Source organism: Nematolebias whitei, chromosome 3 (genome assembly GCF_014905685.2).
Source record: "Nematolebias whitei isolate Nwh7 chromosome 3, NemWhi1, whole genome shotgun sequence".
NCBI classification, from domain to species: Eukaryota; Metazoa; Chordata; class Actinopteri; order Cyprinodontiformes; family Rivulidae; genus Nematolebias; species Nematolebias whitei.
In genome coordinates, this window is record NC_056500.1 from 9,082,900 (window position 1) to 9,101,131 (window position 18,232).

Below are 18,232 nucleotides of genomic sequence, written 5' to 3' on the forward strand. Positions count from 1 at the left end.
TTTTCAACTCCCACCTTCACTGCTCCTGCTCGTGCCTCACTGAATACTGGATGACTCAACCTCGGCTCCAGCTTCGGTTTCCCCCTCATCTCTACAGGAAAACACTGAAACACGCACAAACATTTTGTCTCCAGAACTACGTCTGACCTTCGACTGCATGTCTCAAAGCTCCTCACCTGTCTCGCCTCCCCCCACTTCTCCTCAAACTTTTCCACACACCCCAAACCTTCAAACATTGTTCCGTCAAAGACGCAGTTTGTAGTTGTTCTTCCCTGATAAGAAGGTTTGATCGCCGTTCCCTGATAAGGACCCGGCCGGTGCTCTTTCGGTGGGGTAAGGAGGGGAAGGAAGGCTGCTGAGCTCAGTGCTACTTTCCCCGGAGATGAAGCTGCAGGCCGTCATGGAGAACCTGCACAGGCAGCAGAGGGCCAAACTACTGATGGAGCAGCAGCTGCAGCAGCAGGCCATCGGCCAGCATCCTCAGATCCGTACTGGTTATGAGCCGATGGAGAGCCCGGCCCCGGAGGGAGAGCAGGCACAAATGGCAGCCTTGGCAGCCATGCGAGCGGCTGCGGCCGGACTGCAGAGGGTCTCGGACAGCCCCATGTCAAAGCGCAGCAGCGGCGGCGAGGAGGAGCGCGAAGACGACAACGACGACGAAGGGGAGGAACAGTACAAGGACATGATGGGCTCCGATGAAGAAGAACAGATGTAAGTACAGACTCTTTGAGGGGTGGTTAAGATTTCCAAAACGTTCTAAAATAAAATGTGTGTTTACCAAACAATGTTATGGCTCTAACCAACAAACAAGCAGCAAACAGAAATGGGACGAGGGGGACTTCGAAAGCGAAATGGACGAAGACTACGACGATGACCTGGCGGATGAAGGTCTGCCGACGGGTCACGACGCCATTGCTCCTGGGAAGGGCATCCTTCTGCTGCCCCACCGTCAGCTACACCCCCATCCCCAAATGCTGAAGGGCCGTCCCAGCGTGGAGCAGGAGCCCCGTGTCGCCATCTTGCCTCCCCATGCCCCCCACAGCCACCTGGGTGGGCAGGACCACGGAGAATGGACCTATGAGGAGCAGTTCAGACAGGTGGGACCACGGTCCATTTTTACACTGTTGTGTAAAAGTTTGCAGGTTTTGCAGCTTAAAACTTCACCACATAAACATTTTTAAACAAACAAAGCTTTGCAGAATCTAAACTGCAGGAGTATCTGAAGAAAAGCTTTTCCCTCTTCCAGTGCACTCCGAGTCTGTCCGTTAACGCCCGTTTCTCTCGCCTTTTCTGTTTGCAATGCGTCGTTGCCTCTGCAGAACCCGTCAACGTTTTTTTCAGTTGATTCAACGTGTTGGATCAGCACTGAGTCTGTCTGCGAGGGAGATCACTCCGATTGGCTTTTCAGCTGAATTAATGGACACGAGCCGACAATTCCTTACAATCCCTAAAAGTCCTTCGCCCTGGTCCACTAAATCAGAACCATTGCTGACCAGCTCAGCCACATCTGGCCTTCGCTGTCCTCACGCTAAACCTGCAAGGCTTTTTTCTTTCTCAGCAGCCCGTGGTGTAATCTGACCAGGGTGGGGAATTAACTGCAGTCGTACGTTGATCAAATGTAAGTTGACACTTTTCAGGTTGCCTCCGCCACCTGACGTTATACCAAGGTCCATGTGCTTAAAAGGTTCTGATTTAGGTCGGTTTGTTGTGCTGAGTTGGGCCGAGGGGTGAGGAAGAAGCTGGGGAGAGCGTGGAGGGGGAAGGGTGGGTCAGGCAGCGTTTTAACAGCTCCAACATGCTGGAGTTGACTGTAAACATGCCGGTGGGCTGGATATTATGAGGGAGGCCCGAGTGGAATAAAACAGGCTGTTTACTCGAAGAGCCTGCAGACTGTCAGCAGCTGCGTTCAGATCGAAAAGATCGAAGACAAGTGTCAATTAAAAGGAGGAGGGAGGAAGTAGGGATGTGCAATATGGCATAAAATTCATATCACAATATGTATTGTGATGCATGGCGGTAACGATATATATCACATTATGTTTTTGGTATAAAACTTGCAATAGGAATGAAAAAAAGCTTAGGATGTCCTTTTGCCATCATTTATTTTGAAAACTGCTATATCACAAAATAATCTCAATTAAGAAAATTCCACCACTAGGTCCAGAGAATTTTTAAATAATAAACAAATCAAGTATTAGGCTTCTTTCTTGTAGTGCAAAACAGTAAAAAGATATCAAATGTAGTTTTAGCCATATGTTTTAAAAAAAGAACATGTTGTTAACTCTTTAACAGTTTCCAGTCTTCTCACTTAAGAAATGAACAGCAGCATTTTACACTGAAAACACTTCACCCTCTAGTGGGCGTCTCCTTCCGCTTTAAGGAGAGCTGACACAAAATGGCGACCGGTTTCCTCTGTGGATTTGACCAGAGGGTCTCGCAGTAAAATCACACAACACAGCGTTCTTTTCACAGATCAGAGAGCAGGTTTATCCTTTTTTATTTAGCACAAATGCACTTTCTATAACTGACCAATGAACGTTAGACGAAAAAAAACCTTTTGACGGAACACAACGTTTTGCGCATGCGTCCAAATACGAGTACGGCAAGCCGGCCGTAGTTAGCTTGTAGCTTCGCTACTTTAGCTCTCGAAGAAAGGACTTTAACACCACTTACGCAGTTTTCAACTCAAAAAAAGTAACGATTAAATCTGACAACTCTGATTTTACATCAGACACAGCATTACTGCGGTTAGGTGGTAGAAGACAGATCTCTATCATAGGCTGAATGTCTAGCATTTCTACTGTGTACCGTATATATCGCGCATTCCTAGAAGGAAGGGATGCATATCTCCCGCCATCTTTTGTGGCCGAATTTTCGATTAAAATCATTTTATGTTGAGAAGTGACCCAGTTGCAGCCATTCTGGTCAAACCTCGAAAATAACCCGCGTGTTAGTGCTTGGAGTGTGTGTTTTCAATGACTCTCAGCTATTACCACACACACACACACACAGACATGGGCCAAAATAATAAAGTGTTACCTCTGTCTTGGCGGTTTGCTGTAATAAGTAAAATGTTCAAATTTTCTCCAAAAGAAAATAAATCCTCTTTAGATTAAACATCTTTTTCCCACATATTTTTAACTCCTAGTCTTACAAAGAAAGGCTTTCTTTTAGAAACTACATGAAATTGAATCCAAGTCATTCCGTCATTCAGTTCTTACGTTACTGTGCTTCTTTTCTCCGCCCTGTTTTATTTTTAAATTTGTGCCTTTAACCCTGAACTGTGAGAAGACTGAAGCTTGTTTCACTTCGAGTGTGTGTGTGTGTGTGTGTGACACACTGAACCACCATTTTAATCAGCAGCTTATTACATAATTGAAGCCGCCATTGAAACACAAACGACTTGTTGCAAAACTTCCAAACCATAAACAAGTTGCACAGAAAAAGAAACGTATTTTATCCAAAACTGAAACTCTCTGCCTCTGAGGGAAAAAATATTTTATTTTTGTTGCCTTTTGGGGGTAAATTATGTTTGCCACGTCGCACACAGCCTGCTTGTGCTTCCTTATCAAATCTAAATAGAGATTCTGTAATTTAGGGCCCATTTCTTGTAATTACAGAGAGTTTGGAAAACGTGCACTCTGCTTCTTTAAATAGTGCACCCCTCCCTCTGTAAATGTTGCTGGGACTGACTGGAGAGTGGGAGTTTGTTTACATGTGTCAGGTAGTTCATACGGGACGTTTTTATCGTGACTCGTCAGTCAGGAACCGATCGGACGAGTTTAATCCAGCTGGCAGCTTCAGACCGAGGACACCGCGTATCTTTACTGTAACCGCAGTGTCGTCTTAAAACAATTAAATCCTTTGCCGCACCTCAACATTCGACTAATTTTAGAACTGATTGCGTTCAAGTAATGGAAACAGTTTAGACACGTCGGCCTTTGTTGCTCTTTTGGCTTTCAGTTTCTTGATTCTGGTGTTTTAGAATTGCACATTATTCACATTCAAAGGACTAATTCTGCTTTTGGATAATTATAGCAATTAGTTGTAATTGCAGCTAAGATGAGGACTGACTGCCTCCTGATAATTCTAACCCCATGCATCAAAATAGCTGATTTCTGCCTGATTATAGTCTCCTGGTATTTTTATTCTGCTCCTTTTATTTATTTTTTGCTATAAACCTGAATTTTGTGGTACTTTTGTGATGTTTGAGGGCTGTAAAAGTTGAATCCACGTCTAGTTTTCTTTTTTAGTTTAACATGAGTCTGGATAATAATAGTTTTCCTTTCATGTTTAATTCAAAATCTTACTTTTAAGCTACAAAGCCCTCAACAACCTAGCTCCATCTTATATTACAGAACTTATTGTTCCATATTTTCCTAACAGAGCACTTCGTTCTCAGACTGCAGGTTTACTTGTGGTTCCTAGAGTTTCCAAAAGCAGAATGGGAGGAAGATATTTCAGTTATCAGGCTCCTCTCTTGTGGAACCAACTTCCAGTTTCTGTCCGTGAGGCTGACACATTGTCCAGTTTTAAGACTGGGCTTAAAACTTTCCTTTTTTATAAATAATATAGTTAGGGTTGGCTTGTTATGCTGCTATAGGCTTAGACTACTGGAGGACAATTTGACCTAATTTCTTAAAATGAATACTAATGCATACAAATGAATAGTTTGGATTTGATACTACTTCTATCTTAACATGTGATTCTCGACCTGCCATTGTGTATCTGTTCCTCTCAAACCCAGCCGGTCGAAGCAGATGGTCGCTCGTCCTGAGCCTGGTTCTGCTGGAGGTTTCTTCCTCACGAGGGAGTTTTTCCTTTCCACTGTTGCCTTCATCCTTTCTCAAGATGAGAGTCCTCAGATAATGTTCACTTACCTTATTTCATATATATATATATATACAGATTAAAATTCTGCTTTTATCTGTACTGCATTTATTATGAACTCCTGAAAACAAGTCCAAGTCTTACCAGTGATCGGGCTCGTGCTGTCCTTGTGTGGGGGGGAATACCAGCCTCTATATTTACTTTACACAACACAATAAACTTTTTATATTGTTTTGAAATGTGATAGTCTTTCACACTGACCAGCAGGACGCGTTACGAGTTCCTAAGACCTCAGGAAAGGTCAAACACATCAGGGTTTTTCACAAAAGCAAATTACTGAAACGTTTTCTGGACATTTCTGGACGCGGCCGCGGAGTTTGTTTCTTTTTGGTGACAGTAGTAACTCAGTGGAACTCCATATCCGTGTGGATTCTTAGTGCTGCTTGAAAACGTCCTCCACCGGTGATTTTAACTCTTGATTTCCCAGAATCTTGAGAGCACATGCTGAATTCTGTAAGCAGTTTGCCGTTTGAAATGAAGCATATCTGGTTTACTCCGACATAGTTTGGCACAAAGTTATGACTCGTGCTCCTTTTTTTTTTACCCATCACCGATCAATCTGCTGCTTCTAACATCATTTTAAAAGTGAGACTTCTGTAAAGTGTAATTGGAGTGTAAAAATCATGGTTTCCTAAAATCCTAAAAGCTAAAAGTGTGAATGTTTATGAAGCATTCACACTATTGTGATCCATTTTTCTTCCGTACGTTTTTCTGCGTGATTCTCATCCCGCAGTTTTTAAGCTATTTCAACAAATCATATCAAAACGTTCAGCTCGTTCGGAAGAGTGCTATGACTTTTGGGTTTTAGCTTTTTGAAATATTTAGCCTTTTTCTGCCATTTTTTTTTCTCATAAAATATGAATTGAGCTCATTTGACATCCTTCAAATTTTTAGATGTGTTTACAACCTTTTACTGCTCCTGTCACATTTTGTTCTGCTTCAGCTTCTTTCAGCTTCCTTGTGCAAGTTTAAACTTTTTTCCAGCTATTTTCAGCTAATTTCAGCTGTTTTGTACTCCTTTCAGAATATTTCTGCTAACTACTGTATTTTCCGCCTTACACGTCGCACCAACCTATAAGTCGCTTCAGTCCAAATGCGTCTAATAAAGTGGAAAAATCCATAAATGCAGCGCTTCGCCGTATACGTCGCATCTATTGTGCGTCACGATGACAACCTGGAAATGTTTCTTTGAAATTTAACAAGATAAGCACCTAAAACAATTATTTGTTTGCTAGACTTTATAGTAAAGTGCGTCTCAGTTGAACTTTTATTTAATAAATGCACTTCAATGGTCAAATCAGCTTCATTTCTCTGGGGCGGTGCAGCAAAATGAAGCTGATTTGACGGTTGCTCCAAGCGAGCTGGACGAAGGTGGCTACTATGGCAAGCCGATTGTATCATTAATAGCCACTTTCATCTCTTACATGACACAACGGCATGCCATACTACTCGAGTGCCATCTAGCTGCTGAAAATGGTAGTGTTCAATATTTTCAGTCAGAATGAATGAAATCGGTCATATCTTAGCCGAAAATTGTTTTACAGATATGGGAAAAACATCCATAAATATGTCGCTTCGGCGTTTAAGTCGCAGAGCATGTAAATTATGCAAAATACTGTGACTTATAGGGCGAAAAATACTGTACAACATTTTTGTGCTTCTTCCAACTTCTTTCTGCTAATTTCAGCTTGTTTTGCTCCTTTCAGCTTCTTTCTGCAAGTTTCAGCTTTTTTCCACTTTTTCAGCTACTGTTAAGCTGTTTCATGATGATTTAAGCTTTTTTCAGCTAATTCTACATTTTTTTAACTCTTTTAACTTTTTAAAGCTTTTTAAATTCAGCAAAAATGTGGTCTCTCCCTTCTTATAATTTCAGCTTATATCTACCTTTTTAGCTACTTTTCAACTGATCTTTTGCTAATTTCAGCTTTTTTCAGATAATTTGGCAAACTTGTTCTTTCCACTTTCTTGTGCTAATTCAAGCTTGTTCTGTCTTTTCAGCTCGCTTTAGAAACGTTTTAGCTAATTTCAGCTGTTTTCAGATAAATACAAGTTTTTCATTGTAATTTCTGCTACTTTCAGCCTAATTAACTTCTTGTTATGCTCCTTTCTGCTTTTTTGAGCCACTCTGCTATTTCAGCTGATCAGCAGTTTTAAAGCAAATTTTAGCCATTTCAGCTAATTCACTTTTTTTAAAATGTTTTCAGCTCTTTCCACTTCCTTTTTGTAGGCTAAGCTTATTTCTGCCTTTTTGGCTACTTTAGATATTTTTTGCTAATTTTAGCTTTTTTAGCTAATTTCCTATTTTTGTGCTCTTTTCTCCTTATTTAATCCTAATACAGCAAATATGTGTTTCTGCTTTCTTCTGCTAACGTCCTTTCATTTCAGCTAGATTTCAGCATGTTTTAGCTAATGTCAGCTGTTTTTCAGCAAGTTCTTCTGCAATATTCGCACTGCATTTTCACAGGAAATGCAGTTTCTCTAGTTTAGCGTGTGTCAGGGGTTTTTGCTTTTGGCTTTCATTTCAACTCTGAAACATTCTGGCCAGATTATCTCCTTGTAGTTGTTTCCCCCGTGGACAGTTTCTCAAACTGGATTTGAACGCTCGGATTTCACTGCTCCACCGGAGCCGGAAGGCGAACGTCAACAGAAAGCTCCTCTCGTGGTTTGAAGGTGCGGCTGTTTGCCTGCATCGGCTGCAGTGTTTTGGACACAAGCTGAATAGGTTCACACTTTTTATCATCGCATGTTTTTTTCACATGTGAGCCGGGATCTGCCTCGTTTTTAACCGTAAACGTGACACTTCTACGTGCTTTTAACTGTAACGATGAAATCTTTCAGTCATCCCAACGTGTCGTTACAAAGACAGAAATATTGTAATTTTAAACTCTGTAACTTCCATGTTTTATAGGTTGCGTGTTGGATTTCAGGCGGGGTGGAGAGGAAGGGGTTAAGACGGCGCAGTTTATTTTGGGCAGGTGGGTGGAGGCTGGAGGAATGTGCCTGATGGTGGGTGATAATGTGGCCACTGGGACCCTCAGATCCTCAGCAGAAACTTTGCATGCCTCTATCAGCGTGCAGCAGTTGGAGCTCATCCCAAACTGTAAAACTGTCCTCTCCACGCACGTGTTGAAGCTGTGACATGTGCTGCGCACGCTTTAATGTCGTACCTACAATCCCTGATCAAATCCACACTAAAACTCACCAAATGAACGTGGGGTTTAATGGAATATCGCCAACCTCGGGCCACCTTCTTCCACTCTCGACTGAAAAGTCAGACTGAATCAGACCGAGCGGAGCGATGTGGTAAATGTCTGATTACACTGTGGTTTTAGTGAATTAATCAAAATATTCAGGGCCCTTTGCCAGCAGCGTCATATCTGTCCTTGGCAGAGAGCGGCCAAATTAAATAAAGAACGAGGATTCAGACTGATAACAAATAATGCCAGCGCTGTTGGATTAATTTGTAAATGAAACTGATTTGTGTGTCTGGTGGTTTTATTTCAGTGATATCAGCATAATATCAGCACAGTCCTGATGAATATTTGAACGCCCTTCATATATGTGTCCCACGAGACACAAGCATCAGTGTTTTACAATTTCACTTCCTAAAAAAACACAGAGGCCGCCATTAAACTGCAGCAACTTCTAGCCTACAGGTTTTTAACCGTCTGCTCCTCCAGTAATAATTTTTCTTGAGTCACGCAACTTGAAAGCAGCGTTAATAGTTTCATTTTTTTTATTTATTTCTCATAAATGGCTTCCAACAAGTTGAGTTGGTAAAGAGCTTTTGTGTTTTGAGCACAACCAAAACAGGCAGAGAAGAAAAGGATACTTTAAAACCCTCTCAATGCAACGTTTGTCACGGTTTACAAGGTAGATTGCCACAAGTTAATTTAAAGTTTGGTTTAAAATGTAAAAATTTGAGTCTTAAAAAAAGAAATGACCAAATTCACATTCATTGTCTGAAACTAACTTTATATTCAGGCATATAGTAATCAAGTAAAGAACAAACACTGAATTAAATATACTCATAGTGTACCAATATGTTTCCATCTTGATACGAAGATAAGATAAAGGGATAGTTCACATATTTTGAAGAGGAGTTTTGAAAAAGACAAGTTATTAACAATTAATTGCTTAGCTGTTGTAGATGGACTTTCAAATGACTTTAATTAGGACTTGAATTCTGGCTAGATTGATGAGCTAAGGGCTAGTCTGCCAATAAGTGGATTGCTGCTGTCTTACAGTTACTGCAATCACAAAAAGTTAACTGTTCATTGACGTATAAGCCTTTACGCCGCCATCATTATGGCTTTACTTAGTTATTCTTGCAGAAATATGCTGACATTCTTACAGGAAGTGCTACAGTAGCTGCTAATGCTCATTATGCTAGCATTCAACTTCGTAATGCTAAAAACAAGGCAATGTAAAGGTTTATAAATTAGCATTTGCATGAGTCACCTTGGTAATTGTCCTGCTTGGACTAGCCGTTAGCTCGTCAATCCATTCAAAACTACTTCCTGTTTCTCTAAATGGAGCAGTCTACAGGAAGTAAGATTTCAACATGAATCAAAACCTCTTTAAAAGATCTGAACTATTGTTTTAATGCACTGGGTTTTTTTTTAGTTTTGAATACGTACAGATCTGGGATGTTTTGTTTTGGTCTTTTCAAGCCCTGATTGGCTGCTTATCTTCTTTTAGCTCTTGCTAACATCCACAATATTGCTTATCTCAACCTATTTTGTCGTTGCACAAGTAAAATCTAGTTTGATTCTTGCGTTCAGTCCTGCAGATATAACCTTGACCCCTCCTTTTTTTTTTTTTTTTTATAAAGCATGTCTTCTTCAGGGCAGAAATTATCCAGAGGCCTGGCAGCCTTTGAAGTCTCCTCTCCCGTGTCTCTGTCTGTTTTAAACACCAGCAGCTGGACAGATGGAGCCCAGATGGACAGTAAAGTAGGGATGTCTTTAAAAATTCATGGCACTCACCATGATCAGTTCAAATGGACGGAGGGGGTTGGCATTAAACATTAAATTGCTCGGACACACACACACATCAGGAGCCGGGGGGAGGGGGCTGTTAGGGACTACAGGAAGCGTAGCTAGAATAAGAGCCAATTGGGAGCGACACTTATTGGGATTGCCCATCAGGTTTCCGCTGATACAGCGGCCTGATAAGTGCATGTTGAGTTTTATTCCACTGCAGCGAAGCTTTTTGATCCACAGGATCTCGGACTGTTGTCGTTTCATTTTGTAGAAACTTTTATCTGGAATTTAAGCGAACGTCTTTATCTCTGTGTGTCTACAGCCTACTGACCACTGAAAACACAAAAATGACCAACTTCAGTCACATTCACATTGTGCTAAAGTTTGGTGTAGCTGTAGTTGAGTCAGTCATAACATGGAATCTAAATGTTACTTTTTGCACAAGAGCTTTGCATAAAACTTCAGCATGATATGTTTGTCTGTTAGCAAAATATTAAATAAACCACTGGACAGATTATAATCTCTCAAAGTATTATTTGGATGTTTATCTACAACTAGTCCATTTCAAGATGGCCACCACAGCTAATTGACAAAGCCAACACAAAAATGGCTACAACTCAGTCAGTTTAACAGATCCCGAGCTAAAGTTTGGTGTGGTAGTAGCTGACACTAGCTATGTTTACATGGACATAAGTAATCGGATTACACGGCCATTCGGAATACAAATGCGTCATGTAAACGCCCCATTCGGATTATTCTGAGCTAATTCAGCTCGATCCGAATGAATCTGTAATCCGAATGAGAGGGGTGGTTTATGACAATTCGTAATCCGAACGGTGTGCATGTAAACACTTAATCCAGGGCTAATCAACTGGTGGCCCGCGAGCCACTTCCGGTCCGCGGGTGACTTCATTCCGGCCCACTTCATTATAAAAAAATTAAAAAATTCTGGGTTTGGGTTTTGGGTTCTGTTTATTACGACGAAGTTTTAGGGCCACGCTAAAAAAAAAAAAAAAAGCTATAAAATTACAATAAAGTCGTAGAATTACGAGAATAAAGTCGTACGAGACTTTTTTATTTACAGCTGTCGTTTTTTTTTGTTTTTTTTCCACGAGTCGGATCCACAACGTGACCTGTCAATCAATCCAGTAGGCGTGTCAGCAAATGACCCATCCGAAGCTAAGTGCTCCTTACCTGCAGAGAGCAGTAAGCAGGTTCAAAGTCTGGATATTGATAATAATCTGATGCTGATGTGCTAACAGATTACACAGTTTTGCACACTGAGCGCTGTTTTCAAACGGAAACAAAAACGAAAGTCATGATGTCATGATGTCATTATGTCATGATGTCATGACGTAATGACGTCACGTATATGCATCCCAGAAAGAGCATACAATAACACAATAGTAGGTGGCAGTATTGGAACATGTTAATAACAAAGTTTAACAAATATTCTTCATTTTACCTCAGTTAAAATGCAGTAAACTCTGCTTTATCGTGTAAGAGTTCGGATAATATTTCGACTCATTTAACTACGGATTGGTCATTTGCTGACACGCCTACTGGATTGATTGACAGGTTGCATCGTGGATCTGACTTGTAGGGAAAAAAAATTAACGACAGCTGTAAAAAAAAAAAAAGTATTTATTCTTTAGACTTTATTCTCGTAATATTAAGACGTTATTCGACTTTATTCTCGTAATTCTGCGACTTTATTCTCATAATTTTATGGCTTGTAATTGTTTTTTTTTTCTTAGTGGGGCCCTTAAGCTCCATCATAGTTTATTTATTTTATGATTCATTGCAATAAAATAAACAAATTTAAAAGGTAACAGATCATTGTAAACTTTGGTTTATGATTTCTATCGCTGGATGTCCGGCCCTGAGCTGTTGACTTTCAGAAACTGCCCCCCCTTGTTCAATAGCCTTGACTTAATCTGATCATTTTATTCTGATTGTGGAAAACTGACCTGACTGCGCATGTGCGACCTGTCATCCTCACGTATTTCCACCTGGCTAGGTGCTAATATGTCGGGGAAGTAAAATCGGTCAGTGAGCGACACAACATTTCTATTAGAAACTTTGAAAGAGCTCAAAATGATCTGTATCAGCTGTAACTCAATCGGGGAGTGCAGTAACGTCTCCACCGTCATTAAAACCTGGCACGGGTCCATTTTGGGCGCTCAGGTTTGTTTACGTTCATTGCGGAAGTAGAACTTCTTCTTCTGTGTTTTTTTTTTTTAAGGAACGTTTACCACTCTGCATGTCAGTACTTCTATTCTGAATAAAAGTCAGCTGCATGTAAACGCTCGTCGTGATCGGATTGTGCCCATGTAAACGATACGTTAGGATTATTTAATCCGAATACATTTCAATCCGATCAAAGAATTTTGCGCGTGAAAACATAGCTAGTAATCCTGAACGTGATATCTTGTTTATGCTTTAGTTTGTGGTGTTTCAACTTAATCAAAGGCCAAAAGTCCTTTCTAATGATTTGATATTAATGAGCACATTTTCTTGGCTTTTGTTCAACAGCAGCGCAGTATTGAAACGTTTATGAGGCGCATCGTTTGTAACCGCTCAGTTAAGTGCAAGAGTCCACATCCCCGCAGACTCGTTCTGTGACTCGTTTCTGCAGGGTCTGCAGAAAGGAGCACGGGGGAGTTCTTTATTTGGTCTGTTATGTTGAGTCTGGAGAGACCTTTGTGTGTGCAAAATATTCTGTTTAACAAAATGAAAACACGGGCTTTATGGGCCGTGTCTGTGTCATCATAACAAAAGGCCGTAACAACTGGGGAGGGGGGGGGGACCTCTGAAAGTCTTCCTGTTGTGGAGGAAAAAAGAAGCGGCAGAGGGGAGAGGAAAGGGGTAGGTGTGAGTGAGGCAACAGGAAAACGTCTGTCGGTTGGCACTGGGCTTTGAACCGTGGCCAAGTACAGCGTGTAGTAAATGCTCATTTTGACTGCGAAGCAACGCAGAGCATTTGAAACGTGTCCAAGCCCGGGCGTGCTGCGTGGAACTGATGTCAGAAACCGTACAGCTATGGGGATTCTGGAAATTGGCAGGCGCTCAGTGCAGACCAGGAGAGGGGGGCTGGAGAAGGAATGTAAACAAAGATTGTGTAAAGGCTGGAGTTAACTCTTTCATCCTGTCCTTTTCTTTTGGCTGCTGCACTTTGTTGGGCTGTATTGCCCTTTATTTCCCCCCTAACAGCTTGTAAGTTTACCGTTTAGTCTCCCTCCTGACTTCATGCCTTCAGAATTTTTTCTTTTTTTTATTATTCTAGAAAACTGTAGACAAGCTCATAAATGCCTCACATTCTTCACCAACTTGTCACCATTGTTTGTGAATCTTGTTTTGCAGTCTTCTGTCTTTCCATTGGAAATAAAAGGTCGCCGCTTTATCTTTTTCTTTTTCTCTCTTTTGTCCCCTATATGAAACTTTTCAACGCAGCCCGTCTGTGAAAATGCAGATAAAGATGAGCACCAAATGGCTCAAGCTGTCAATAAAAGAAAACCTTAAGCGACATCGCTGCGTACAAAGCCCCAGCGGTGGGCATTTATTTGAACAAAAGCTCTGCTTAATGTGCTTTTCCCTTCATATTCTTCTGAAAAGGTAGTGATTGCCAAAAGCTGCCATTCTCCGGGGAATCAATTAAGAAATAGGTCAAACATAGATAAAAGTACTTAGCAGCACATCTTCAAGGTCTGAGTTGCTCTTTGTCCCGGCGTAAAGTAAAACTGGAGAATAGATTTGCGTGTTTTGAAATGCGTCTAAAAGTCTGTGCGGTCAATAGGTTGGAGGCGCTGCAAAGCAGATCTCGTCTTTTGTGCCATAAAAGCTCCTGTTAGTGCTTTTATCCATAATTGTCACATTTGGCCCTGGTGACATTACTCAAGCTGCACTGTCTTGTCCTGTTTGATAATAGTCAGCCTTTTATGATTGTCGGAGCGTAGCAGGAAGTCTGGGTCGTTCGGCGCAGTAAAGCGCTACAGATACCAATAGTCACTCCTGATATTACACCAGAAACAACTGATGATAACTATTTTCCCGGAAGATTTTTTTTTGACACGTCAAAAGCAGGAAGGTTGTGATTGTTCTTATTAGATTAATAATGCCTTCAAGTCCTTGTAGATTTACACATTTGAGGCTTTAGGATTGTGTGTGTTGATGTTACCGTATTTTCCGGCATATAAGTCGCACCTTTTTGCATAAATTTGCGAGTCCTGCGATTTATTCACCAAAGCGACTAATATACATTTTCCCCCCATATTTATAACCCAATTTTTGGCTGAGATCTGACGATTTCATTCATTCTGATATGAAAAATATTAAACGTTACCATTTGCAGCCACTGGAGGTGTCTCGAACCATATGGCAAGCCAAGTGTCTCATTAATAGGTAAAAGTGGCTATTAATGAGACACTTGGCTTGCCATATAAACCACCTTTAGCTCGCTCCGGAACTTCTGGAGCAAACGTCAAATCAGCTTCATTTCGCCGCCCAGGTGAAATGAAGCTGATTTGACCATTAAAGTGCATTTATTAAGGAAAAGTTCAAGTGAGACACAATGTCGAGCAAACAAACAATTGTTTTTAGGTGGTTATCTTGGTAAATTTTTGTTAAAGTCTTGCCGTACGCGCTTCCGCGGCTACCATTTGGCAGCCAATCGATTTTTGGCACAACACCGGCTCGTGTTTCCAGGTGGTCAGCGGTGATTCATAATAGATGCGACGTATACGGCGAACTTGTACTGTGCGCATAGTTTTGTTCCACCTCATGTACCACATGTGATGTGAATGACAATAAAGACACCTTGACCGTGAAGCGACTTATTTATGTTTTTTCTACTTTATTAGACATATTTGGACTGATGCGACTTACACAGTGGTGCGACGTCTACGGCAGCAAATACGGTACTTGCACGTTCATTGGCCTTTAGTTGCATGTAAGAAGGCCTAATATGTTAAAAAGGACACACACGTTCCGCCATTCCATAAACGGGATCATGCCGGCTTCCCAACGTGGATGTTATGTGTACGTTTCGAATTCTTACTAAACTCGGTTGTGTAAATGTTTAAACAGGAAGACGGGCTGCAGCTCCGTGGATAGAAAAATCCCAGAAGTGGGTTTGGGTCCGATTTCTGCTCGTCCACATGTTGACTGAAGCAGGTCTGGCAACGTGGACAAGACGTCTCCCTCTTTGATGATCCACGTTTACGACTATTTGCCCTGTGCGGACCTGGGTGGGCCAGATATGTTCTTAAGGTCAGCGTTGTGAACCTTTAAAGCCGCTGCCCCGTCCATCCATCACTCTGACTGGCAGCGCATACATCCAACCTCGAGTCGTCCCCCCCCTCCACAGTAAAGCGATCCATACTGAGGAGCAGCAGCATATATAGCAGAATGCCCATTTTTAGTCCTACCAGGGAAGATCAACACCCCGGCTTGTGTTTGTGTGCCATTTACAAACCTTCTTGTGAAACTTTGACGCTGCTATCTCCGTCTCCATCTGCCTGCATTAAGACTGACGCTATCAGGGCGTCTGTTGTGACGTTGAATAAATACTTCCAGCTTTCACAGAGCCTCATTATGACTATCGAGTTCACACAGTTCAGTCCTTTTAGAGGAAGGTCGGTCTACAGGATTGATGTATTTTATATATAAAATCTTTACCTTAAACAAAACCATACTCATCAGATAACTGTGTGTGGTATCGCACGTCACTTCATAATCTAAACTGCTTCTACACCCTCTCCCCCTCCCTGTCTGTTTGTGCAGCTTTGCCTCGCCCTGTTTGGGCATCCATCATCACGATACTACTCATTAGCCGTGTGGTTACAACATGCATCAGACTCTGAGGGATCTGGGAAAACTTGCTGCTATTTCTGGTTTATACGCAAATAGCAGAGGCGGACAGGAATAGAGCTGAAGTAATCATCAAATGGAGCTCATTCTGGACTTTTTAATCTTGTCAACAGAAGATGTTTTCATCCGGTCACGGTGGACAAACGGAGGCTTTGCTTACAGCGCCGCGCATCATAAAGGAAGCGTGTCATCAGTGATCAGAAATCATAGCAGGGTTTTCACAGCGTTTGTGTTTAATCGCCTGCTCTCGAAAGGTCGAGTTGTTCGATAATAAACAACTGACAGACCGATCCACCTGAGAAAGTAGTAATGAATAGGACAGTCTTATTTACTTTTATTCTGTTAGTCAAATATATGAAGAGGACTCAAATTCGCAACGTGCTTTCATCTTCCCTGTGTTTTGTTTCGGTGCATGCTTCCCCATTTTTACCAGCTAATCAAATGATCTAATGATCCTTGACACCTTTGTTTACTGCAAACAGAATACCACTATCAAAAGATGTGGGGATTCATTTGTTTTGCTTTTTGAACTAGAATATTGTAAAGTAAATGTAGCCATATTCAAAAATACGTATCGGAACTTTTAAAGAGTTTAAACTAAGCAGTCATCGCATTTAATTGGAACAAAATGGACCAAGAAACCACGCAAAAAAAAAAATATTTCTAGATGTACGTTCGCTGATCAACCACTGTTTAAAGTCAGTTATGAAGACAGACTGGGCAAACTTGAATATCTGCTTTTAAAAAAGCAATAAAATACTGAAGTCTGATAGGGAGTTCCCTGCATGTTGTATGTTCAGCAGTTAAATCTAGTCAGGTGACAGAAACCGCTCCGGCAGGTCTCTTCAAAGGCACATTTTACTGAATCTATCTTTGTCGGTCCTGACCCGCCACCATCCCCCCACGCTGAACATCACTTTATCGTCAAGACATCATAATCCCGATTGACCGCCTGAACTCGTGAATTCAAACGCATCGACTCGACCGCGGATGAGGAGGCAGCAGCTCTGTCAACACAAACAGCGACGCTGTGGCAAGACGCCAACCAATGTCGCTTTATCTGAGTCAGACACATTTACACCAAAGTAAAGAAATTAATAAATAAAGAAGTTTAAAGAGAGCAGCAAGAATGACACTGGTGGAAGTTGAAAAACTACTAAATCGAATTACATGTTGTAATGTGCCAACGCTTGGTACCATATCAAAATGATTCATGCATCGCCTGTGGCTACTATATTGTTGATGTGATGGCTCAGGATATACTTAGTCACCTTTATGGTTATAATTAGGCAAAGCAAACTGTTTCTTTGTTTCCTGCTCTCTTAAAAGAGTGTGTCGTTCATTTTATGTTTAATGACAGAGTTGTAGCTGTGCTCCATTAAGGGCATAATTTCCAGTCATACCTCGCTACTTCGCAGTTCGTTTATCGCGGACTCGCTCTATCGCGGTTTTTCAAAATAAGTTTGGACATGACACACAGTTGGATGAGTGATGGATGTGCTGCGTAATCCACATGGAATTTTTAGTTAAAATAAATTATTTTAAATTATTTAGCACCTTTGTGCAGCCCATACTGCAGGATAAACTTTCTGCTGCAGCTGATCAGCTGTTCACCGTGCAGAGCAAAGTGGGCGTGGCCAAGAGCACTTGCAGGTGGCAAAAAGCAGAGGAGGCACTTAAGTTTGTGTGTGATTTTCAACTTGCGAGTATGACACGATGTTTCTTCCTCTCAGCTGATTGGTCAATGTCTTGCCAATCACAAATTTAATCCAATCAGAGAACAGATGGGTGTGGCTAACGGGGGGTGGCACTTTTCTGAGCTGCAAGTCCTGGAAGAGTACCAGAAGCACATTTTGAAGATGGAGGACGTCGCCAGCGCTACCGAACGTGATTTTCAAAAATATATATCTGGACAATGATTTTGTTTTTGTTCCACTAAACATTAAAGTAATTCCTACCTGAGCCGCAGAAGCGCTGGCAACATCCACCATCTTCAAAATGTACTACTGGCCCATACTCCATCTCATGCATCATTGCAAGACACTCGGAATATGTGTTGTGGATGATTCTCAACTACTGCATCCGATTTTAGTTCTATATGTGGAAAATCTGTAAAACCCACAAGTTTGTTGTAGCGGCCATCTTGAAACGTCGCCTTCAGCGGTGTGCTATAAAACTTTTGTGTTGAACAGGATCTGCTGGGAATAAAATGGAGTATTTAGTTTCATTGTGACAAAAATAGCTTCAACAGATACTAAAGAACCAACCCCATTCATCAGATTCATATAAATGTGAAATGTGTATTTACAGTAAAGTACACAGGTGGAGTATTTAACTTTGCTGTTAGACAGTGAACAGATCCTGTCTAGTTGGTTGTGTTTGTACATTAATGATGGTCGTAAACAGGCTTTAGCCTTGAACAATGCAGTGTTTAAATATGACAGATCATGTGTTTGTGTGACCACTCCACCCCCCTGCATCAACCCTTC

At 41.4% G+C, this 18,232-nt stretch overlaps 1 protein-coding gene across 1 annotated transcript in view; it reads left to right on the forward strand.

Annotated features, from left to right (window-relative positions):
* Window positions 1-284: 284 nt before the first annotated feature.
* The window catches only part of arid3a (AT rich interactive domain 3A (BRIGHT-like)), a 28,577-nt gene continuing 10,629 nt past the window's right edge, over window positions 285-18,232 (forward strand). Inside the window, exons 1-2 of the mRNA XM_037697826.1 lie at window positions 285-711; window positions 815-1,097. Coding sequence (XP_037553754.1) covers window positions 383-711; window positions 815-1,097 — 612 coding nt within the window. The 5' untranslated portion in view covers window positions 285-382. The remainder of the gene's footprint in view (window positions 712-814; window positions 1,098-18,232) is intronic.